This window comes from Pempheris klunzingeri, chromosome 6 (genome assembly GCF_042242105.1).
Source record: "Pempheris klunzingeri isolate RE-2024b chromosome 6, fPemKlu1.hap1, whole genome shotgun sequence".
Classification (NCBI taxonomy): Eukaryota; Metazoa; Chordata; class Actinopteri; order Acropomatiformes; family Pempheridae; genus Pempheris; species Pempheris klunzingeri.
In genome coordinates this window covers 9,504,089-9,530,248 of record NC_092017.1, presented here as the reverse complement: position 1 = coordinate 9,530,248, position 26,160 = coordinate 9,504,089, and the positions used below count along the sequence as shown (strand labels likewise).

The window sequence follows — 26,160 nt, the reverse complement described above, 5'->3', positions numbered from 1 at the left end:
ATCTAAAGGTGAAATCTACCTTAAAATGCTCAAGAGATGAATGTGCTGCAAACATATTGTCATAGCAGCATAAAATGTCCGATATTCATGTTCATGTTCAATATTCAGAGAGAAATCAGCAGTTAGTTAAGCAGACTACAACACAGTGCTGTGAAATATTGGGGTCTTAACGAGGAGGCTGACTTTATTTCCACTTTGATGCTTTTGTTCTGATATCCGTTCTTCACCCCAGCAAACGCTTTGTCTCTGCACAGCGCTGAACTGTGGAGAACAAAGAAGTAAGGGAAGTACCAGTAGACAAGAACAGCTGAAGAAAACAAAAAGTGAAATTACAAAACTTGACCACAAATCAGGACCAAGAACGCACTGATCGCCACAGATGGACAATTTATGACACTACTAGAGAATATGGGTGTGGATTTTTCCTTTAAGGCCTCTTTGTTTGCTGGATTTGTAAATAGGAAAACCATCTTTATCGCCGTCCATAAGCTTATAGTCAACAGTGAGCGGAGGAGTTAGTGCTTATGACAGGGAAATATATGAAATGCCTGTGGTGGGATGTCCGAGGGGAGTAGATAATGTACTCACATTTAGTGTTTTTTATTTGTTCAGACAGTTGGAAAACAGGGAGGGAGGGAATGTTCAAGGAGGATTTCATCCCACGCCATCACACCATTATTTGGCTGTAACTTGATATCTGATGCACACACACACACACACACACATAGGGTAAAACACACACACTCAGGGACAGATAGGATGAGGGAGAGTTTAGAGGAACCACATTAGGAGTGTGTCATCACTTCATCTTTCTGACATGTCATTTCAATTAGCAGCCCTTCCCTTTGGAGCTTGGAGTCTGACTGACATCCTCACAAACAGCCCCTAATCACACACCACGGCAAAGGCTGTAATTTCAACCCCACATTCAAAACACTGCGCTGGAGTCACCCGGTGCTTACTTAGCTTAGCTGTAACTCGACACAGACGTCGTTTGATTGGAAGTGTTTCCAAATCAATGCTTCTGGCAAGAGAAAACCAGCTGCACACTCGCGAGCTGAGGTGCATGCTGTAATTTGGTATAAATAGCTACATTTCAGGGAACATCATCCTTTAAATACTGCGCTGTTGACTTTGTATACCACACATGCTTGAACTTCGACCCTGCCCAAACCAGCGCTCCACTCATCACCTACCATTCGAAGGGGATTAGGTTACACGTAGCGTTTCCCTCCTATTTCTGAACTTGAATTACTTGTTTGTCTGTGACTTGAGGTCCGTCCCCAAAACAGGAAATGAATTAGCGACAGGAAATATGACAAAAATGTAGTGTTGTCACTGTGTTTTAATAAGTGATGTTAATATTAGGGTGCAGTTCATCCAGACTACAGAGAAGGCTGCTCAAATCATGAAAAACAAATAATTTCAGGGGGGCTAAAAGATAGATGCACATACACACCGACACACACAGCCGTCAGAGTCTAAATCCTGCTCTGTGTTTGCACATGTGGCCTCTGTTTTTCCTCAGTCGTTCCTCATTCTCTCTCTCTCTCCTGTTTACAAGTGGCCGTCTGTCTTTGTTTGTCAGTTTGTCTGAAGCTCATTATCTGTCTGTCCACCTCGCCGTCTCCCAGTTCCCTCCATCCTCCCTAATTAGAGGCTGCCAGGGAAGATCTGAGGTAATATTTCAACATCAAAAAGACCTCAGGACACGCTGCAGGCTGCCTCTGTGCACAGATGACAGCCTCGGCAATGAGTGAGTTGTTACTGCTGACGTATCAGGTCGTATGGACAACATTTATAGAACTCATACTGTCTGCTCTGTTGTTTTATTTTAATGTCCGTGGAGTAGAATTAAATGTCAACAGTGGTGGAAAATGACCAAGGACACTTTTTAGGTAGTTGTACTTTACTTGAATGTTTCTATTTTCTTCGCCTTAATACTTCCCCTTCACAACAGTCCACATCACTACTATTGTTGACAGTTATAGCTAAAATTTACTTTCGATTTTACAGGAATCTGTAAAATATGATGCGCTGTTAACGATTAAACTGGTGGTTTCTATCCTTTTTGGCCTGTGACCAAAGAAAGTAGTGTGATTTCCCCTATAAGACTTAGTTCTCAGTTCATTCAGATAACTGTGCAAATTGTCCAATATTCACAAAAAAGAACTACGCAGAACTTTGTTTTTCTTCATTCCTACATCATTAATCACCTCACAACCTCTAAGATTTATATTGTGACCTGTTGGGGGGCCCGACCCACAGTTTGGGAACCTCTGGATGAAAATACTTTACAGAAAATGAAATATTCCGTAGGAGTTGAGCAAAAGTCAACTGGACTTGTTGAAGGTACTTGAGGACGTTTTGCCTCCCATCCAAGAGGCTTCTTCAGTTCTGTGAAATAGAAAATGAAATAGTTGACTCACCTCTGGTTCACCTCTGGCAGCTACAACAGTAAGATAGTACTCACACATAGTTTAAACACATTTAGCAGATAATGCTTTTGTGCTGTAGGATTTTGAATGCAGATCTTAGTAGTGATGCTCATGTGTAAAATACTATACAATAGAAATAAATGTGATACTGTCCTAACAAAGGTAAAGCTCCTTCACTTAAGGAGCTAAAAGTGTGAATGTATATTACAATAGAGTGCTAAAAGGCATTAAGTGCTGGTCATTTTATGTGTTGTTACAAGAATACAGGTGTACTTTTCTGTTGAAATTGAAGAGAGCTGAGTTGAATCCACAAATGCTCTTGATTTAAGTGGCGGGCAGTGACTGGACCTTTGCTTTAACGGGGGAAATGGAAAAAAAACCCCCAAAAAACAGAGCCTCTTGGCGTGGACTGGTGTTTTTCCAATCTGACAGTGTAGCTGTAAAGTTCAGAGCCTGGATATTAAATCAAAATGGATTTCCAGTTGGATTTTCAGGCTGCTCTCCTTACATAACAAACACAACCCTTGTCATTGCACAATATCCACGATGAACAGATAGTCTTTGCAGAAATATTTTGGTAGATTTTGCAGGTGGATAAACTACGTCTCTCAACCTGTCTGCGAGTATTTACAGGAGATGTTAGCGGGCCTTCAGCCTCTCCTGCAGCTTCTCACTTTCTGTCTCCCTCGTGGCCTCTAAACATCAGCTGGTAGCCTTTACGAGCACCTGCACACTGGCTCCAGCAGTTCAAGCCCTCGGGCAGCTACAGGGCCCTAAAGTCACCATGAGTGAGGAGCTGCAGCAGGTGGACTCCTGCTGGAAGCTGTCCAACCTCAAGAGAGGCGGTTGTAGTGTTAAAGACAAACCTTAAACCTTAACCCCTGCTACGTTACATTACATCAGGACCCACCTTTAAGCTCCCATGTCAGCTCCTGCAGTGCTGCTCCACCGAGTTTTGGCTCTGACCTCCTCGTAAAAGAGCAGGCAATATATGGATTTAAAGCAAAGCCGCCCAGTCTGTGAAGCAGTGCTCGACTTTAACTTTTCAGCTTTTGGTTTCATGTTACTGTAGAACTATTGCTGACGAAGCAAAATCTTGTTTTTATCCACTCTATCACGGCGCAACACCGAAAAATCTCCCCTGTATATCATTACTTGTGCATTTGTGGTGTAAGATATCCTACAATTAAGCCTGTAGGCTGGAGCACTTCTCCACAGGTGTCACATCTTATCCAGACAATAGAGTATTGTTTTCTGTGCACTTTTCTGTCCCAGTCAAGAAAATTTAATTATACATGTGTGGTGTGCGTCTGCGTATGTGTGTGTGTGTGCGGCTCATTCTCAGATTTTACTGCTGTGTGTTTACACGGCTCCACCTGGGTCTGATTGGGAAATGTGATTCGGATTTCATGCATTCCCATAAAAATAAAATATCAGGGATGCTATGTTACAGCCTTCAGGGAGAAACAGAGGATATAATAGAAAGCACATGTGGATGGTTATGGCGCAGCGTGGACGGGCACAGTGTATAGCAGTCAGGCCCAGCACCAACAGTGTAAACACACTCGCGCACACACCGTTATATATATATATATATATATATATGTATATATAGCCTATATGCAGTTTGTAGCGGTAAAGCTTCGGCAAAGATTTCTGAGGAGGCAGATATGAACTGAGTAAAATTTGTTGTTGACATTATTTGACTTTCTGCCTTGTCTTGAGCCCAGGATTTATGCTGATATTTATTGGCTATTTCACAAGGAAGATACATGTCTTTTGTCATTTTTGGGTGTTTTGTACCTTTATTGAACAGCCAATAGTACAGAGACAATGAAAAACAAAACAAAGTACCAGAGAGCAAAGTACTGAGGCGGCCGTCTGTTGCGCCTCTTTATATTAATATCAATAATGTTGGATAGAGTGGAAGGACGTGCAGCAAAGGTCTCCAACTGAACCAGGGATGCTGTGGTTTACTGGTATAATGGTTTATTATGGTTTATTAGTCTTTACCACCAGGCCCACATAGTACAGTTATGGCACCAGAAAGAGCTAAAAGCTAACTTTCATCTACGCCATGTGCCATACCTTTATGCTATAACAGCACTTACACCTGGCTGTTTGGTTTCCTCTGAATTGTTGACTGTGTCTGATACAATGTTATATATTCTTGTGGCTTTGTAGCAAGAAGATTTATAAGATATGTCTTGTGTCAATGTCACAACAGACAAGAGGAGATATAAAAAAAAATATGTACAGTACAGAATATGTACAGTTAAGACAGAGGAAGTATAAAAATTGAAACAATATGATATACATAGTGGGAATACTATTAAATATAATCTAATATAAAAATATAATAATCCAAAAAGAGAAGGGGAGCTATTAGAAAGTACTGCACATTGTGAGGTGGGTTAAAAAGATGAATAGATGTATAGATAGTCAATATTGAAGCTTTAATTTGGTTTAGCATTTGATCAGGCAGTTTTTAACCATGCTAGCAGTGTGGCTGTATGGATGGCAATGCAGGTCAGTGGGTCCGCCGCTGTGGTCCAGACGAAAATGTCAAATCAACATGAAGTCATACAGTTGAACAGAAGTTGTTGGCCTGTTTTTGAGCGCTGTGATTATGAAACAGGAGACTGATGCCTCAGACCTCTGTGCCTTCCTTTCTGTGCTACCTGATATCACCAGATCCAGGACAGTTTCTGGTGAAACGTTCAGTTGTTCTTGACTCTCTTGACCTCTGCTGCTTGCCCTCTCTTTTCATATGAAGCCTCAAGTGTTGACGCCGCTGTGTGTGTTTGTGTGTGCGTGTGAGGGAGCGACAGAGGCAGGGCGCAGAGCCAGGTAAACCTGCATGTTGACTTTACAGGCTTTCCCAGGGTGCAGGACCTGGTGGTACACCGACGTTACTCTGTGCGCTCGAACCTCCCAAGAAAATTGGATTATTTATACAAACAAGAAGGCCTGGGAAAACAAAATAAAACCACTATCCTGTTTGCAGTGTGAGAGATCTGCTGGGGGACATGGCAACAAGCTCTCACTGAATGTTCTGAGTGTTCTGTGGTTGTAAAACCAGTAACCATGCAGAGGTTGGACGTCTTGATGTCCATAAAATTTGCAAGGCTAGATATGATTTTTGACTTCTCCTGTGAGTTGCACAAGTGTGGGAACTCATATACTCATACTCATACTCATAATCTGCAACGCATTTAATTTGTCCCTCTGATTGAAAAATGCAGCTACAGTATCTGTGTGTGTTTCTTGGTTGAGCGCTGCGGGCTCATGGGTTTCTGGGGGGGGGGGGGGGGGGGGGGGGGGGGGGGGGGGCAGTGTGTGTCCTTCACCACTTCCTGAACTAGCCAAGAGGGAGCTGATATTTACAGGGCATGGACCCCCCCCCCCCCCCCCCCCCCCCAGAAGTAGAAAGCCAAGTCAATAGTCGTTTTATTCAGGAACGCTCTGCTCCAAGTTGATACAATAAACTCTGCTTGCTGCCTATCGACAGTTGGTGTTTATAATAACCAGTCTGAACCCAAACAAAGGTCCAGTCAAGGTCTGATCTTTCTGTAACACTTCATGTGGGTCCAGTCTGTGACTGAGCGCTGTAGCTGACATATCTGTGAATCTATCTGAATACATACATTAGTCTGAGTGAGTAGCTGACATGTTAGATATTGCGTTTAACGTAAACTGACACGCCATAACTCCCACTGGTACAGTAGAGACAGTAATTTGCCGCCACATTTGGTAGCATTTACCACATACGGGTTTGCTTTCATATGTGATCTTCTGGGACAAAGTAACAGTGCTGTAAACTTCCATCTCAGATTTTCAGAAATAGGAAAGCAGGTTTAACTGGTGATTATTAAGGAAAAACTTTATTTTATTTTATTCAAATTATTGACATTGCATGTACTCTTAAAATGTATTTAAGCTCGTATAGCAACATATTAATTTAACACTTACATTTAATGTACACTTAATACTTGAATGTTATTAACATTGTAATTATTGTACGAAATAAGTAAAAAATATCATTAGGGACTTTGGATGCTCATTTTAGCATGTGTGATGGTTTCTAATGGTACAGGCCCAAAGCACTGACTGACTCCAGTCCAAAGAAATTTAAACCATGTGCATTCAATGTATGCACATTAAATGAGACATTTTATTTTTGTTTCAATGTTTTATTTACATTGGGTTTGGATATGTACATAATCAGAGTGAAAGGCCTCCTTAACTTATGGTTACACATATTGAATTTAACTGAGGGACAGAAAAGTATTTTTTTTTGTCCCTCTGTGAAATATGTAAAGCCATATGAGGCCATGCTTCCTTTATGAGTTATTGCCCAGACGTTTACCCATAAAGTCTGGAGGTGTAGCACAGTAAAGTCGATTCCTGATGTGAAACTCAGCCAGCGCTCTTTCCTCTCGCTCTCTGTAGTTACACACTGGTGAGCTAATATTCTCCTCTGTACCTTCACGTCTTCTTACTCTGTCCCATAAAAGTGTGGATCAGCTCTCAGTGAACAATCTGTGACACTTTGGTTTGTGTCTGATGAGAAAATGCTCCCTCGGCCCCTTGAAATGTGTCAAATATGCTTCTCTACTCTAAAGGGCCTTGTTTTGATTGCTTTATTCGCTTTCAGCTGAAGTTTATTTTTTGTTCGCGTTCTGAAGGCTTTTAGAAGTGTCAGTGGACCTGACTTTGGTTTATTTTGATAATGTGACCCTGGAGTGAGCTGTGTGGTGGTATAGACTTCCATGAAGGTTAGCTGCCACGTATGAAATATGCTGCTAGTACACATACTATACATATATATAATCAGACACATCAGTGAGGGATGTCCTTTGTCATACAACATTTATCTCAGATCCCTGGACCTCACAGTGAGACAAATCCAACCTTACACTTAACCCTGCATTACTCTAGAGTAGTTTGTGGACGGGCATCTGCATTAAATACATGCCTCCACCCTGTCTTGAAAGCCTCATAGCTAAAGCCCAGAGCAGCATCCTTACTTCCCCCTGTCCCCTGCACTTCTCCCCATCCCACCCCCTTCTTCTCTGCCTCCTATTTTCTCCCTGTGACTCTCCGTGTACCTGTTTAGGTTGGACTGCCTGCAGTGGTTGGTTAGTTAGCAGCCTGTGAGCTCAACGCTCCTCAGAAAGTAGGAGGGCCTGGTTTACCTGGTTGCCATGGTTACAGGGGAGAGCAGACTTTACCTCAGACCAACGACATCCAAACCAAACTGTGCTTGTTGGTGTCTGCTGATCGCTGCTGAATGAAGTGTTTAATTAGCTGTAAAATGTCAAGTACCTGGAAGGAGACACTATTTCCATAATTTCACCACGATTAGAGAGTTTCAAAAACCTTTGAAGGATATTTATTTGCTGAGCTGTATTATGTGCTCCTGCAGGCTAAACAACAGGGATCCACAGGTCAAGCCAACTGTATATCTCTCTGTGTCTTTTTCCTGCCTCGTCTCTCAGGAGCTATGAGAATAAATTCACCACTGAAGGGTTTGTGCAGCCCTCTTTCTTCGTGCTACCACCCCCACATCTGTCTCTTACTGTTACTGCTCATCTTTTCAGTTCAGACAAAAGTCTATATTGTAGACCGTTGTAGCTGTTGATGTGAATATCAATTTTTCTCATGTGCTTTGTATGAGCAAGAGGATAATAAATAAAAGGCAAGTGTGTGCACAGTACGTTTAGATTTAACCCATCAGATGATTTGACTGCGCCTTCATGAGCTTATTGCAGTTTTTCCCCTTTCAAAGTGTCTGTGACAATGAGAAGGAAAAAAAAATCTTGGAATAGACACTTTTTGAAACTGAGATAGGACATGAATAAGTTTTTCCTGCTGTGTTCCTGTAAGACGAGAACAGAGAGTTTCCAGAAATGTGAACCTGTGCCTGTGACTGCAGCGCTGCTGACTGGTCTGATGTTACTGTAACAGAGGCCAGTGGTGGAATAACAGCTGGATCCAGAGGGGGCAAAACACTGAAAATCCATTTCACTTTTTAACAATCACTAAACCATGTCCATCTAGACCTTTACTGCACACTCAACATACACACAAAGCATAAGAATATCAACAATGGATTCATGTACTGATGCATCTGGCTGTTGCATCGCATCACGTGTTGGACATGTAATCAAATTATTACTTTGTCATCACCCATGTTTTACTACAACACAGTTATTGATGGTGCTTTTGACCGGCCGACACTCGAAACTCAGATGTCTGAGATTTTTACCACCATTTGCTCCATGCCGTTACTTTACTTATTTTGTAAACAGTGTCACAGCTTTTTTTCAATCAGATATATTTGTCTTTTTAATACTTATTTCAAGGATATTTCAAATATCAAATATCCAAATAATAATAATATTTTCTTACCATATCTGACATCAACCAAAAATGGCTGACCAGGCAACAAATCAATTTAACACGACTAAAACCCTGAAAACATGAAGGGGCATCAAGAATCTGTGATTCCCCTTACTCACCACTTGGACATGCTAAATAAAAACCTCAAAGGTATGAAAATAGTGTGAGGGTGGCATCTAAAGAAAGTCCATCTTGTTATCTAAATTAGGCAGGCTTTCTTATCACGGAAGTAAAAACTTGTTGACCAGTGCAGTGCAGTAGAATATATGTGATTTGCAGTAAATGGGCTAAAGCATTGAAAATCTGCAAATGTAGAACCAAAGGCCAATTCTCCTCCCCTATACAGCACAGGCAGCCTTTACATAAATGTTCTCCAGCACACGGTAAACACATTTTTTGACTTCCAAATGCACACAAGCCATCAGGTGTTTGTGTTTCATTAGCTATGAAAAGCAGAGGGGAGTTAAGCTTAGTAAAAGAGTCTCAGTGGGAAGTGGCTGTAACCTGAAGCTGCAGGAAATGGAAGTAAGAAAAGCAATAAGATTATGTGTGAAGGGCACAATGAAAGAGGCAAGTCAGACCGTAATTAGTGTCACAAAATTCAGCGGGTGGACCATATTTTTATTTTTTTAAATATATTTTTATTAGTAGTATTATTATTAGTATTATTAGTAGTGGTATTATTGTTATCATTATTATTATTATTATTATAAGACTCTGGACTCACCTGGTGCAGTAATTTACCTCTGTGTAATAATTTGTAAAAATAATTTGTAATAATTTTTTTTTTATTCCTACTTTTATATATTTATATTTTATTTTGTGTTTGAAGTTTATTCTTATTCTTATTCTTTTGGAGCTGTGTGTAACAAAAAGCAATTTCCCCCTGGGGATTATTAAAGTAATTCTGATTCTGATTCTGATCAACGCTGGTCGCATGAGATTAGTTTGAGGCTGCTTTGACTGCAGGGCTGCTTCGAGGCTTGCTAAAGACTCTTGAGATTCCATGTTCATCCACAGCACACATCTCTGGAAAAAACAAACCATAATTATCAGTGTTTTCCAACTATTTTCTTCTATTTCCAAATTCACATGTTCAGTCATTGTAGCAAGGCAATGTGGAAAGCTGAGGAAATTTGGGCAAGAGCTCAAAATCAACAGGTCTGGTTTTGTTTCCCATAGACAGAATATGTGAACCTTCACTTCATATATGTCAGAGGTTAATTTGGACACAGTTTAAGTGGAGCGTTAGCAGACTGCTGGTGGAGATCCCCTGACGAATATAACTAGAGAGAAGCACAGAGATAATATTTTAGGAAAAGTTACAGAACAACACTGTACAGTCAGTGACAGCACATTGTGTTCAGTATGTGAATGAAGGCCTGCACTGTAGTCTGGTCCTGTCCCATTGACCAGACTGGAGCCCTGCAGCTCTGAGCGGCGTGCTGCTGATCTGTCTGTTATTTCAACGGGGAAACATCAGGAAAATGTTATTTCTGGCCCATGATGAAGACCAGGAAACGTACGATACACACACACACACACACACACACACTGATGCCTCTCTGTGAAAATTCTCACAGTGCTCTGGTAGTTTTGTTTTGTGTCATGTGTAACTGGGTTTAGATAACCTTGCTTCGGTGATGTTTTTTTGTATTTACATTGGAGTTGTAGCGCAAGCCTGGCGCCTGCTCTACAACATACAAAAGAATCAGAAAACTTTAAAAAAAAAAACTCGATTTCTAGATTTTTCTCTCCACCGACATTAGAGTGTTTCATGTCTCAGTTGCAGTTGCTGTCTCAGTTTTGTTACATAAGACGTGATTAACATGTTGTGAACAATAAAACCAACCTCAGTTATAAAACAGAGCTTTTGAACAACAGTAAAAATGCCCAAGCTGGATTCTCCAAGTAGTCGTGATGATCGGATAACTACACTGAGCTGTTTAAGTGAAGCAAACTAAGTGGAGGCTTCTGCTAATGTGGGTGAAAATTGTTCCAGTGTGTAACTAAACACGTTCTCATCCCACTGTAAGCATTTAGTAAGAAAACTTGAAACTGAAAGACAGTATGCGTTTTCCTTGTTTGTCAAATTGATATGTGGACAGAAAATAGTTGAAGCTAGTTGTTTTGCTCTGCTGTTGGACTCGGTGGTGGTCAGTTGGAGGCGGCTTGTTGGCGCTGCGTCTGTCCAGCTGAAGTCATGTCTGTGACTCAGTGTCTCAACGTCTCTTTCTCCTCTTCCTCCATCATTTGTCCCTTCTCTTATTCATTCATCATTTGTTCCTACAATTAGCGCAGTCTGTAAAAATATAAAACAAAAAAAAGTTTTGTTTTAATTGCACATGAACAGGGACTATTCTGTCTTGTATGGTAGATATTGAAATATCACCACAGTTAGAATTTAATATGTTTTCTCTCACAGAGTGATAAAGCACTAAATAAATGGAAATTCCAGTTTGGTGGCAATTATAGTGTCTTTTATTGAGTGAAATAAAAACATGCTTCCAATTAAACTCCAATTTTCCTCTTGTATACCCAAACAAATGTTTGGTTCCCATGAATACAGAATACAAAATAAAATGTGTTCATCATCAACATCCTGAGCTATTTTTCACAGTGTTAGCCCTGTGGTCAATATATATATATATATATTTCACTGTATAACAATAGTGTAATCAGCTGTGTCCATCTTGTCTTTCAGATTGGAAGCCCGTCTCTGTGCATGTGTTTGTGATGAAGCACCTGTGGGACATTCACTTCCTGCTGCACATCCTCCTCTACCTGTTAGGAGCCGTCACGTCACAGGTTAACCCAGGTCTGTGCTGCCACGAATTCTGCAATTCTGTGATTTTTGGTGTCTGTCTTCAAGTCTTCGACTGCAGTGAGATCATATCCAAGAAGTTTGTGAATCCTATAAAATTACTTTTGTGAGTTTTGGGTTGTGTTTTTGGGTTTGGTGCTCCAGTCCAGTCCAGACTGCCACTGATTCCGATTTTGGATATAGTGCTGCATTGTAGGAGACATGTGGTCCCCTCTCTCTGGTTTGGCCTCTTTGATCCCAGCATGCATGCCTTTCTCCAGCTCTCCCTCTGCTGTACGGGTGGTTTTTCTGATGTCAATGAAAAAGAACCAATAATTTTTTACAAGGAAATGGAGTAACAGCATTTGGTGGGCAGAGACAGCGTCAAATGGGAACCAAAGAAAGGCTTTAGGTTATTTTTGAAATTGTAGAAATACAGCAGATATTTGCCAGTAAAAACCCAGATCTGGCTACTGTTTATGACTTTAGCCTCAAAGCGTCTGTCATCAAACTAAGTTTTCTTTGTTGCTGAAAGGATAATGAACGACATGCACTCAGATCTAAACAGTAATTAATGATGGCCTTGTCAGAAGAGTTCAACACAGAGTGTACAGGTCACACCAACCTTACTCTGCCAAACAAAAAGTAAAAAATAACAGTGGAAAAAACGCCCCATCACTTCCACATCCTCCCACCTTACACCACCCCACTTCCACTTTCAAAATAAAGCTTCTGACGTTATACTGTGAACTGTCGTGCAACTGTAAATCCGATTTCACTTTGAGGATGTATGAGAATAAAAGCAAACATGAGGTCATGATGACAAGCCTGGGGGTTTTCTGCTGAGGGAGAACTACAAACATTACATTCCTCAAACCAGGCAAACAAAAAGTTATGCTTCAACTTTGATTCACTCAATTTTTTGTGTGTTTCTGGAGCCTTTTTTCCACACCTTGAATCACTCTCATTTTTACAGAGTGAAACACACACATGGAGACACATCATGGGTAAACACACACTCAAAACCTGCATGGTTTTCCCTGCTTGTCATCCATCTGCTCTTTGGGCCAAAGCTAACAGAATAAAAGAGAGAGAAGAGGGTTTTATAAGGAGTTTTTTAAAAGTGAGGACAGAAAGTAGAGTGGGTGAGTGAGACTGAGATCATAGAGAGCGTTTATAGGAGTCTTCCAGTGAAATGGAGTGTGCGTGCTGTGGTTGCTTTCATGTGTATGTTTCTTTACATATGTGTATTAAAAGCTACATTTCTGGCCTATTTATCCAGATCCATATTTAGCATTCAACCAAAAACGTAGACAGTGTATGAGGCATCCTCTCGACTACACTTAATTAAAGATTTGAATGTTTGACCCTCGTTGGAGTGACTTTCTTTGCTTCTCTCCCCTCTTACTGTGTTCTTGAGAGTGTGTGTGCATGTGTGTTTGTGTGCCTGCATACACCCGCATGCACACGCATACTGTGGATCCAGCTATCCCACTGGAGTCTGTGGCTAATGCATACCAGACATTCTGACAGCAGGAAAGTCCATTGAAATAGGCTCTGTCTTTCTCCCGAGCACTTGTGTGTGTCTGTGCGAGTGTGTGTGGTGTTCATTTCCTAGTATTTGACCACTCATAAGTCATGGAAAAGACTGTTTATGCATCTGATCATGGTCAAAGTTCAACAAGTTCACCATTCAAGACAAAATTTTGTATCTATAATCTGACCCAAGGGATTTCTTTACTCAAAAACCTCCAGCACGTATTTCTTTTTACATAAAAAACACCTCAAGTGTCACTAAAAGCTCAAATCTCAACCTGCTCTAACAAATGGAAGCAGGATATATCCACTTTTAATTCTGTCTAATGCTTTAGTTCAGCTGCATGGAGAGGAGGGTCATTTTTCCACAGTCTGGAAATATTCATGGATGAATTTAGTAGAGCTGAGATGTTGAGTGATGCCAACTTTCCCCTGTTTAAAATTCCCAAGCAATGGAGTTATACCATCCCTGTCTTTCCCATTTTACTTGTGAGTGGGCGAATTTTATTTCACTGTGGAGGGGGAGGAGGTGCGGACATGAGCAGAGGCATGGGCACAGCAGCCAAATATCAAGCTATTGCTGTGTGGGCTTCTGCTCATGAGGATATTTAAAGTGAATCTTGAATGAACAAACAAGTGAGTCAATGAAAACATTAGAACTTTGAATATCCTGAGCAATACACACATTTTTTTCTCATATTTTTGTATTTGTATTTACTTTGATTTGTTATATCCCTTCTTTTTGCACCACTTCTGGTGCTGACACTTTGTTTCTGCACCTTTTCTGTCTCTTCTGCTGCTGTATAACAAGTGAATTTCCCCAATGTGGGGATAATGGGATAAATAAACTCTCTCTTATCTCATTTTATTAAAACCACATATCAACTTTAAAGTCAAATTATGTAAATTTTGAAAGAAGAAATAATCGTCCTCTTACAACTGAAAAAGTTAGATTCATGAGCAACTATAAAAGTGCACTCAGTAGAGTACAGCTCTCTGTCAGGTGATCTCTGCTACTTCTAACCATGACCTGACCTAAACCTTACCCCCAAATGTGTAGGGCACCACTGCAGGACAGAATATCTGAAGGCCAACAGATTTTCACACGACACTTGTTCACTCACAGTCAAGATGGCGGTGACTATGATACAAACAGGGATTTATTCATGTTGTTTCTTGCATAAGTTTAATGGATCGTAACATATCAGATATGGAATCTGCACTTGTTCCCGTTAAAACTTTACAATGGAGGTCAGATTTTGTGCCACATCAAAAGCCAAAATGTGGCCTGCAACAGAAAAGATAGGGCTTGTTTTTAGCCTCGCTGTTAGCCAGTACCTTTTGCTTGTGATGTCAAACTACAGCAGTTGTTGATGACTTGTGGACCCTACCGGCAAGTTATGAGGAGTTAGCTGTCAATGATGGTAAAAAAAAAAGTTGATAAAATATGTTTTTCAAAAATTATGAATCCCCTCGACCATGAGAGGTCAGTCCAGTAGTATACGAGATTAGCTACGGACACACAGACAGACACACATGACCAAACACACGATTCCCTCCAGACTCCAGATAATAAAATACACCCTTGATTCAACCTTTGCTGTTGTATTCGTAATTTACATGAACCAAAACATTAAATTTGCGTAAAAGCAAAACAACAAACTAAGAGGCACTAAAAAGCTCCATAGAGCTGATTAGAAATGCAGCGTCAGGTGCATATTTGTCATGACAAGTGACCACTTTCAGATTACTTACAGATCCATTTTTAATATAAAAATATGTCTGGACTTAAATTGTAATCTTGTAATTTCCACTTTTGGCCACAGTGTCAGCTGATTAGCAATAGTTACATTGCCTTGCTTTGAGATGTAATAAAGCAGAGAGTAAATTTATAAGTGACATGACCAAACTGCCCTCAGCAGACAGGTTATTATGCAGCAGATGTGAACATCAACTTACGTGACTACACAGTGTGTATGAATGTATGTGGAGCCAGTGGTTGGACGGCAAACACTGCAGAACAAACCTGCCTTTCAGTAGTCAGGGTGCGGTAAAAATCAAGAGGTGAGAGAGAGGGTTTGGGCCGTTACTCCTTCATCTCTCTTACTCTCTCTCTCTCTCTATATATTCCTCCACCGCACAAGGCTGGTATTTTTCCACCTTTTTTCTGGGTTGATATTTTTAGATACTGTGGCCAAATGTTGAGCCTGATGGGTGGTGGTTGTGGTGTTGGTGTGTGTGTGTGTGTGTGTGTGCGTGTGTGTGTGTGTGTGTGTGTGTGTGCATGCTTCCAAACCAACACACTCCCCTGCCCCCATAGCTCACCCCAGGGGTCACCTCTGAGTGGGTTGGGTAGATAAATAAACACAGCAAAAACCAACATTTGGGAGAGCGGTCATACATCCGGCACATCCCGTCTCTCTGACTCTCTCGAGGATGTGGTTAAAGATTCTGATAATGACTCCCATTTTCATCAATTATCTCCCGGCAATTGCTTAGTGTTTTCCCCAACTGGTAACGTTGCGTTTTCTGTGTGTGTGTCATCGTATTTTTCGGGTCAGAATTCACTGAAAAATTCCACAGCTTTAGTCATCCCAACATGCTACATGGCATACACATAATCACCCCAGCATCATTTCCACTAATCTTTTTGACACCCAGTAGGCATAAAAAATGAGATGCTGCTCTGTGGCCAACTCTTTTTTCATGTCAAAGTCTGTTTGCACTCTTTACCTTTGTGTGAATGAGGCTCATGTGCTCCTCAAACCCCAAAACCTGGATGCAGCACAGATGCAGTATTCCAGCTATTTGATGCCAGTTATTATCATTCCAGCTTTTCCCATTTATTTCCAAACACTGGTGTTCTTTGTCATCTAATCCTGCCCTGATTTGATTCCAAATCATCTATTGGAGATCTCTGCTGTTTCTCTTGAAGCAGGTTCTGATGAATTTTTTTATTGCTGCTATCATACGAGCAGTTTGAGCACCGCACCTATCATTAAAATGGTTTTTGTAATTATGTAGCTGAGGATATGGCTAATATGCTGAGAATATGAGAGGAGTCAGATGATTTCTGTTGATGTGGTCTGCTTAGAGCCATGGGGATCTGGTGTGAGGAGAAGAGTAGGAGTGGAGGGGTGTAAACAGTTGGGGATAAATGATCAGGCCTGAAGTGAAGAGGGCAGCCTGGAACAAAGGTTAGAGAGGACAAGATGAAAAGAAGACAGAGGAGGCGAATGCAGACATCTGGAAGAGTTTTTGTTTGTGCCTCCTTCAAGCTGTCATTGCCAAGACCAAACCTGCATGTGTGTGTTTGGTTGCATCCATGCCTGGTTTTGTGCGCACAGACTTATGAGTAGCGTATCAGGTCATCAGTCCCAGTCCTGAATCTTCAGGGGTTTCCACATCTTGACTTTTAAGCAAATATTTGGAGGAGATCAAGAAAAGAGGAAGAGAGAATCACAGGGAGAGAAAAAGGAGGAAAGAAAGAGCAAGGGGCGGACAGAGGAGGCCTTGAACCTCGAGCTCTGCTGTTGCTGGCATCTTCTCAAAGGTTTTTCTGTGAGACAAGGGGCCATGCAAACGGGGTCAGACCTCCTTTAACTTCCGCCTCCAGACCCACCTAAAAGCCGCGACCCAATGCTGTCACGTACATAGAAATCAAGTTTTTCCAAAGGCTCTTTCATTTGTAAATGAGGCTAACCAGCGGTCATATCCTGTTAGGTGGAGTTATCAGCGTTAGGCCAAAACACTAAATCAACCCAATCCTGTAGATATCGCACGATGGAAAAGTGCCCTTTCATTTTTTCATGTGGAAACACCCAGAATTCAGTAGATTCATTCGGAGCCTTGTAAAACATACCATGTTGGTTGTGTCACGCTCAGTGAGCCACCGGCCTGTCGAGTCTTACTGAGATGAAGATTTTCTAAATCACGCTGTCAATCACCTCTTGCCACTGAACGGGACAGAAGAACAGAGAGAGGTGAGAGACCACACAGGAGGTCTGAAAGGAGGAGAGAGAAGAGACAAAAAAGGAGCATGAGGGGGTGGAGGGGCATGCAGGAAACAGAGGGCATATTGCTTCGATTGACCGCACAGTGGGGGCGTGATGGGCTCAAACCAGCCAGTTTTACCACAGACACACACACACACACACACACAAACACTAACTCACTCCTGTACATGTGCTTGATACCAGCCCTGTTTGGACTGGCAGAGACACTGAATGGATACAGCTTATTATTTCAATAAAGAAACCACAATTTGTGTGCAAGGAGTGTGTAGTTGCATGGATGTGTGCGTGTGCAGTCCTCTCACATCACCACCCCACCCCTTCATCCAGCACTATCCATCACATTCTGCAAGTTTCTTGACAGAAGCTGGGAATTAAGTAGTTCTGTCTCAGAAATGTCTGAGAGCGTCTGGTGAATCTTTCAGAACAGTTTTGAATTTTCAACACAGACCAGCGCTGTGGTTGGTCTGAGAGCAGTGAGGAGAGCCGCATGTTTCGGAGTGTGACAGTCTGGGTAGCCTTAAATACCAGGGTTGGAAATACTAGAATATTCTGCTTAAGTAGAAGTAATGTTTTAGAGTCAAGCAACAAGAGTACTCTTATTACTTTTAAAGTAACAGTCAACATACTTTATTCCATAATCATAAAAAAAACAAAAACAATTCCCCCTCTCACAGCTCCCCCTCGAGGATGGTGGTGTGTCCTCCCCAAGCTCAGGTCCTCTACCAGAGGCCTGGGAGGTTGAGGGTTCTGTGCAGCATCTTAGCTTTTCCTATGATTGTGTTCCTCTGATGTTGTACCTGGAATCAGCTGGAGGCACACTCCCAGTTTGTGGGTCACAGCCCCCCACTGTTGCCTTTACTCCCCACATCTTTTCCAGCTCCTCTTTCAGCCCCTCGGTATTTTTTTGAGCTTCTTATGCTTCCTGATGTTGCTGTCGCTTGCGATTGCTACATCTATCACCTTCTGCCTTCTTTTGTTGTTCGTCAATCCACACGATGTCCGGTTGGTTAGCCAGTTTGAGCAGTTTTTCTCTTGTAAAACCTTTGAGTACTGTTCGAAAACACTTCAGATTAAGCAGAAATCTCACCATTGCGTCACTTGTCCAAATATGTTTTCCAGTGTAGCCTTCTCCTTCGATCACAGAGGCAACAATTTATGTTTTATCGAGTATGATGTCAAACAGCATTTTTTGGTTTTACAAGAGAAAAGACTGGACAAATCCACCTCCACCTTAATTTACTGTATAACGGTTCGTCACATATCGTAGGTTTTTTAAAACTTGAATATTAATAGTAACTGAAGTGTGCAACTAGGCCTACTTTTTTAGTGTAGAAAGTGTTGTCAGATATGGCAAAGTGAAAAGTACAACATTTGTTTTCATTGTGTACTTGAGTAAATATACTTAGTTACCATGCATCACTTCCATTTGGTCCATCTCAAATTCAGTGATACAAACCAAACAGGTGGCCATCTTCTCCTCATGAGCAATCATATCCACAGGTTGAGTATGAAGAAAGCTCCATGGCTCCTCCAGTTCAAATGTCAAAGTGTCCTTGGGCAAGACACTTAACCCTGACTTTCTCTTATGTGTGAAAGAATAGCTTTCCCCCAACTCCTGTAGGGATGATGTGTGAATGGGTGAATGTGGATATAATGTAAAAGCACTTTGAGTGGTCGAAATGACTAGAAAAGCGCTATACAAGTACAAACCATCTATCATTACCATCTGTTCATATCTTCTAATCGAACATGGTGTTGTGTCTCAGGTGTGTGCCGGTATCCTCTGGGCATGTCAGGAGGGCAGATACAGGACGAGGACATCTCTGCTTCCAGCCAGTGGTCTGAATCCACTGCTGCAAGATATGGCAGGTAGGCATCTCTCTCTCTCTCACACACACACACACACACACACACACACACACATACCACTGGTCTCTGTCCTAGTGGGGACTCTCCAATGACATGAAAGCATAGCCTGTTCCTGACCTCAACCCTATCCATCACCAAGCAAATGTTTTGACACTTTTTGTTGTGTCAATAACAACATAGACAATTAGATTCATTGTCATTCTCATAGTGGTGCCCAGCAAAGTGTCCCCATAAGACACTATGGGCCCAACACTGTCAGTGTGCTCCCAATTCTCAGACCCCACCAGGTAATAGATGCAAGAACACACATGCACACAAGCCCGTCACCAGTTAACTGGAGCTAGTTTGCAATGTGTCTCCAAAGGAAGCCTAAGTCAGGATTTACACCCACACACTCTCTCTCTCTCTCTCTGCTTTATGGTGTATTTACCCTGATAATGAGTGTGTGTGTGGGTGGTTTATCCTGCAAGGTGCCTGTGCCTGTTTATTTGCAGTAAGCCACAAACTGGGGTATCAGTTCTACTTACAGCCACATGATTAAGGAGGCGTGTGTGTGTGTGTGTGTGTGTGTGTGTGTGTGTGTGTGTGTGTGTGTGCAGAAGAACTTGGGTGGCCTTCGGTAAGTATCAGGATAATGATGTAATACACTTTCCCCATCCATCCTGGCTGTGTTTTCAGTCTTGCCCAGGTCCCTCGCCCCTGCCAGCCCCTTGCCCAAAATTAACACTTTAGGATGAATTTACGGCGCAGGCTGTCACCGAGGTGTTTTTATAACAGGCTGTAAGAACTGAAATCCACCACCACACTCACTTTTACGTTCCTCTCACCTTTTCTTCTCCATGCTGTCCTAATTTTCTTCTCCCTCGCTCTTTTCCCTTTCCTGCTGTAATTCTAATATGAACATCCACCCAACGTTATTTCATATTTTCCCTTTCCCTTTCCTCTCCCCCCTTTTTCCCTCTCTCAGGTTGGATTTTGAGGAGGGCGATGGTGCGTGGTGTCCAGAGATAACAGTCGAACCAGACAGCCTGAAGGAGTTTCTCCAGATTGACCTGCGCTCCCTCCATTTCATCACCCTTGTGGGCACCCAGGGTCGTCACGCTGGAGGCATCGGTAATGAGTTCGCCCAGATGTACAAAATTAAGTACAGCCGCGATGGAAGCCGCTGGATCTCATGGAAAAACAGGCAGGGCAAGCAGGTCAGTCGACCCGTCAGTCAGTGCTTCACTGTCTGGGGTGTAACCCAGACATTTTTCTAGTTTAGGTGTCACTGTATGACCTTTATAACAAAGTAATCCTAACCTCAAATCAGATTTTTATAGTGTTTATAGTCACCCAAAAGAGATCATATTGAACTGAGTCATTAATTCTTCATTATCTAGGAATGATAAAAAGAGGCCATTACATATCATGCAGATTCAATCACCGAGCTTCTTCATGAGGTCAAAGTGTGCTTGTTTTTTACCTGCAGGTAATTGACGGAAACAGGAATGCTTATGACATCGTACTCAAAGACCTCGAGCCGCCCATCATCGCTCGCTTCGTCCGCTTCATGCCGGTCACAGACCACTCCATGAACGTCTGCATGAGAGTGGAGCTCTACGGCTGTGAATGGCTGGGTAAGAGGTGGCTGAGGTAGAAGGGGAAGGACTGCAGACAGTAAACGTGAGCGACAACTGAGCGAGGGAGTGCAGAGCAAAGGTCACGACTGAGCCGAGGCACCTCACCTGTCCTCACCTTTGAGCCCATAAAGCTAGAGACGATCAGTTGATTCTGTGTCACTGGATTAAATATTGAACGATACTACTTTAGCCTTGTGTTATTTCCCAATACTTGTCATATGTGTAAACTAGGCAGGGGCACCTGGACACCTTTTATTCTTTCAGTTTGACCTCAAATCGAAAGAGGTTCCCATTTTCCAAATCTCAAGTGTAAAAGTGTCAAGATTCTTTGCACATGCTTATTTAAGATCCACGTGAATATGCCATGCATTAAGCAATCCTCCCTAGATTTAAAGTGGACATAGCGTCAACGTCAACGTCACCCATTGGTTTGTGGATTGCCGTTTGAAACCTCAGGTTCTGTATTCATAAAATAGCCATCTGCCGTCATCCTTGGGGTTTTGGATCCAGAAGTGACCCCTTGCCTTTTTCCCCTTGCCTTTGATTGGTTAGAAGATGCTACGTCCCCTTCTTTTATACAGTCTATGGGTTTGACATAGTTATTGAGTACAAAGAAACGAAAGGAGATTTCTTGAAAGACGGTTGGTCAGGTGGACCTGATGCGCCATGTGAGCGACATTGTTCAGGATATATGGACATTTTATTTCAGGTGTCTAAAAAGATGCATAAGGCTGTGAAATAAAAAGTGTTTTTGCGTATGGAAACCTGGCAAAATAGCATATTATTAGTATCTAGTAAGGACAAAAATCTCAACTGCAACAGCAAAACACTGTGTTTTTTCAGCGATACTTTTCTGCACAAGATGAGTCTGGAACGATGCACTCACAGAGGGTTTGATGGGGTTATTTGATATAAAAAGGTGAATAATGATCTTTGCTTTACAGACGGTCTTGTGTCATACAACGCTCCAGCAGGAGAACAGATGATGATGCCTGCTTTCCCTGTTTACATCAACGACTCTGCCTATGACGGAGCTGTCATCCACAGGTGTGTGTGTGTGTGTGTGTGTACGTGTGTGTTTTGCTCTTCCTTCCTTCCTTTTTTTAAACATCACACTGCTTCATCATTGCTCTCATCCTTTGTCAGTACTTTTGTTGTTGCCTGGTCACCATGGTGACAGCAAAGAGACAGGCGGCGGTGAGTGGGTCATGGTGGTTTACTGTTAGGCAATACCTCAAGGGAATGACTGAGTCAACCGTGCTTATGAAGCTTAAAAACCGGAATGAACCAATCAGCCTTTTGTTGACGGTGGTGTTTGGATTATGGCATGGTGAATAATGTCCTCCATTGCACAGACAGGCTTCCTTCTCTCCATCAAAGAAACAGTGCAGGGGGAAAAGAAAATGGCCTTTATTATAGTATCACAGCCAGCAGCAGAGGGTAGGATTAGTTTTACAATGCTGCCACCTAGTGTTATGTGGATGGACCAAAAAACCTTTAGTGTTTGACTCAAAGATATAGGATGTCCCTCTGTGTTTAATGCATTTCTTATCATCTATTTTTCCTTGTTTCTCAGTATGACAGAGGGCTTGGGCCAGCTGACTGATGGAGTGTGTGGTCTGGATGATTTCACACACAGTCACGTCTACAATGCTTTGCCCGGGTACGACTATGTGGGCTGGAACAACGAGAGCTTCCAGAATGGATATGTTGAAATCATGTTTGAGTTTGACCGCACACGAAACTTCACCACCATGAAGGTGAAGCTCCAGATAATAATATTTTCACCCAATAATCTTTTTTTTTTCTTTCTTAATCTCTCATCAGTGCTGAAACTCTCCCCATGTGCCTTTGCCTGTGTCCAGGTCCACTGCAACAACATGTTCTCACGGCACGTCAAGACCTTCCGCCAGGTGGTGTGTTACTTCCGCTCCGACTCAGACTGGGAGGCCACGCCGCTCATCTTCAGCCCTGGGGTGGATGAGAAGAACCCCAGCGCCCGTTTCGTCACTGTCGACCTGGCCCATCACATGGCCAGTGCCATCAAGTGCCAGTTCTACTTTGCTGATGCCTGGATGTTGTTCAGTGAGATCACCTTCCAGTCAGGTATACACTCACCAGCTGTGTGTGTGTGTGTGATTACAGTAAGATCCTACATATATGTGTAGTTTTACACTGTTACAGTCTGAGCTATGAGGCCTTCTGATTCAACTTATTTCTGATCAGCTCTGTGCCATCTTACCTTTCAGATACAGCCATGTACAACACAACACTGGCTCCACCCAAGACACCACCTAGCACACAACCAGGTCAGTGATCACTACACACACACACACACACACATAAACACACACACATTTGATAAAGCTATACATAAAACATTTTCTGGCGTGCATGACAAGTGGAAGTGGACTGTGGTTGTTTAGCATCTTTCTAGTCTTTTTGACCACTCAAAGTGCTTTTACATGCTCATACACATTGACAGCTTTGGGACCAATTCTGGGTTCAGCATCTTGCCCACGGATGGTTTGGCATGTACACTGGATCAGTTGAGAATTTAACTGCTGATTTTATGATCTGCTCGACCACTGAGCTACAGCGTATGCAGGGTTCCCAATGTCATGAAATACCTGGAAAAGGTGTGGAATTACAAAAACATCCTTTTCAGGCCTGGAAAAATTATGGAATTAGTAAAAATGCTTGAAAATTTTTTGTTATGTGTGATGAAATGAATTATTACAGTAATCTTCTGTGGGTAACCTTCCATGTAATATAACGTAGTGGTGAACTTATTTAAATAAACAATAATTTCTTACTTGACAATTTTAGTAAAAATTATGATTAAACAATTATACTTAATTGATTTCATGTAGCAAACTTATCTTGATTGCTAATGTGTTATTTATTTATTTTACATAAATATCTTAATGAAAAATAATTACTTTTTTTTCTACGTCCTTCAACTCAAATCACACCTAGGACACACATCTTATGATTGGATTTTAGTGCTTCTTGTATTTTGTATCAACATATTTTTTGTATTTTAATAGCTTTGATGTCAGCAACCATGTCTGAGCAGTACGCAGACACAACAACACATAAACATTGACGTGATCAGGAAGAAATCAGTTCAGATCTTCATTGTCCCACAAGAAATCCACAAATTCTTTCTTCAGTAAACCAGCATAAAAAAGAAACACAGAAACAAATCATTCAGAGGGCCAGGACAAAAAGTCCTTGATTTGGCACAACTAAATGGAATGAAACCATTATTAGTATTATTAGTTACACCTGCTTAACAAGTCTCACCACCTGTCAAGATGAAGGTTGTAAAGGTTAGAAATCCAAACTACCACTGAGTTATATGGATTGGAGACTATGTCTATTTAAGGACTGCTCTGATTTAATTGTGAAGCACAGTGTGATCCCCCACATGCATGTGCCTGCAGATAGCCTCCATCCTAAAAAGGCATCTCTCCCTGTCCCCTCCTCAGAAGATGACCCAACTCACAAAGTAGATGACAGCAACACTCGGATTCTGATTGGGTGTTTAGTGGCCATCATCTTCATCCTTGTCGCCATTATCGTCATCATCTTGTGGAGGCAGGTGTGGCAGAAGATGTTGGAGAAGGTAAGCTGATCGCTGATGTTCCACAGAGATTCCTGAGACTTCTTTAGGGAGGTGGTCAGATCTGTTCCTTGACCCTCCCCTTCCCCCCACGTCCTTTATTCTAGGCCTCTCGTCGGATGCTGGATGATGAACTAACTGCTAGTCTGTCAATACAGAGTGAGACGTTTGCCTACAACCACAACCAATCGAGTACAAGCAGTGAGCAGGAGTCTAATTCCACCTATGAGCGCATCTTCCCCCTCGGTTCTGACTATCAGGAGCCATCGCGCCTCATATGTAAACTGCCAGAGTTTGCTCAGAGCTCAGACGAGCCCGGTAGGTGGACACACACGTCTAATTATGGTCAATCTCCTATGTCTGATGTCCTTAGCTACATTTTTCTGTCTTGTGTCCCAGCTTCTACCAGCACGGCAGCCTCTAAATCCACCACAACTACTGTAGCCCAAGATGGCGTCCCTCACTACGCAGAGGCAGACATTGTGAACCTGCAAGGCGTGACCGGAGGCAACACATACGCCATCCCTGCCTTGACTATGGACCTGTTGTCGGGGAAGGATGTTGTAGTGGAGGAGTTCCCACGGAAGCTGCTCACATTCAAGGAGAAGCTGGGAGAGGGCCAGTTTGGAGAGGTGTGAGCTCTTCACTGGGTTTCAGCAGCTTTTCTTACAGCTTTAGACAAGCTGGAGGCACAGGCGAAGTCATACATTTTGTATTCCTCCCCTCCTCTCTCTTCTTTCTCTGCCTCTCAGGTGCACCTGTGTGAAGCGGACGGAATGCAGGAGTTCATGAATAAAGAGTTTTTATTTGACATCCCTGAGGACCAGCCAGTTTTAGTGGCTGTGAAGATGCTCCGTTCAGACGCCAACAAAAATGCAAGGTGTGGAATCTACAGATGCCTGAGCCATCTTTACCAAACACCCTAATTCTTGTCTTACACCTGAAACTGAAAACAAATATTGAAATGAAAATGCTCTTTTGACTGTAATTCTGATTTCTCTGTGTCACCTAAGTCCCTTCTTTTTTTCTTTCAGGAATGACTTCCTGAAAGAAATAAAGATCATGTCGCGTTTGAAGGACCCCAACATCATTCGCCTGCTAGCTGTGTGCATCTACAGCGACCCTCTCTGTATGATCACAGAGTACATGGAGAATGGAGATCTCAACCAGTTTCTGTCCCGCCACGAACCCGAGGGACAACTGGCTCTTCTCAGCAATGCACCGACTGTCAGGTGAGAGACAGCTGAATATGTACTGCGTGTCTGTTTGTGTGTGTGTTTTCTATTCCCAGCACATGACACTGTGTGTTTCTTTTCTCTCCTCTCCAGCTTCAACAATCTGTGCTACATGGCTGCTCAGATAGCGTCAGGGATGAAGTACCTCTCCTCTCTGAACTTTGTTCATCGAGACCTGGCCACGCGGAATTGCCTGGTGGGCAAAAACTACACAATAAAGATAGCTGACTTTGGCATGAGCAGAAACCTGTACAGTGGTGACTACTACCGCATCCAAGGTAGAGCGGTGCTGCCAATACGCTGGATGTCATGGGAGAGCATCCTGCTGGTAAGGACCTCTGCAAAAGCAGGCGTATTTGTCGGGCCTCCCCTTCATTTATGTGTCTATGTCCTGGAAACACACGTGCAGGAAAATGTGCTCACGTCTGTTTTCCTACGCAGGGTAAGTTCACCACCGCTAGCGATGTGTGGGCCTTCGGGGTGACCCTGTGGGAGATATTAAACTTCTGCAAGGAGCAACCCTACTCTCAGCTCACTGATGAGCAGGTGATAGAAAACACGGGGGAGTTTTTCAGGGACCAGAAAAGACAGGTGAGTTGTCCTTACAA

At 42.4% G+C, this 26,160-nt stretch overlaps 1 protein-coding gene across 3 annotated transcripts in view; it reads left to right on the top strand.

The window, feature by feature from the left end:
• ddr2a (discoidin domain receptor tyrosine kinase 2a) overlaps nt 1-26,160 on the top strand; it is a 29,712-nt gene that overhangs the window by 1,610 nt on the left and 1,942 nt on the right. The window contains exons 2-16 of one of the 3 annotated variants that reach the window (XM_070831732.1): nt 11,548-11,661; nt 18,965-19,067; nt 20,035-20,266; nt 20,539-20,686; nt 21,634-21,736; nt 22,266-22,449; nt 22,555-22,795; nt 22,939-22,998; nt 24,184-24,320; nt 24,476-24,635; nt 24,717-24,949; nt 25,070-25,197; nt 25,352-25,549; nt 25,646-25,880; nt 25,994-26,143. In XM_070831732.1, coding sequence (XP_070687833.1) covers nt 11,580-11,661; nt 18,965-19,067; nt 20,035-20,266; nt 20,539-20,686; nt 21,634-21,736; nt 22,266-22,449; nt 22,555-22,795; nt 22,939-22,998; nt 24,184-24,320; nt 24,476-24,635; nt 24,717-24,949; nt 25,070-25,197; nt 25,352-25,549; nt 25,646-25,880; nt 25,994-26,143 — 2,394 coding nt within the window. In that variant the 5' untranslated portion in view covers nt 11,548-11,579. Of the gene's footprint in view, nt 1-11,547; nt 11,662-18,964; nt 19,068-20,034; nt 20,267-20,538; nt 20,687-21,633; nt 21,737-22,265; nt 22,450-22,554; nt 22,796-22,938; nt 22,999-24,183; nt 24,321-24,424; nt 24,950-25,069; nt 25,198-25,351; nt 25,550-25,645; nt 25,881-25,993; nt 26,144-26,160 lie in introns of all 3 variants that reach the window. The other 2 variants (XM_070831731.1, XM_070831729.1) reach the window with 2 other exon arrangements.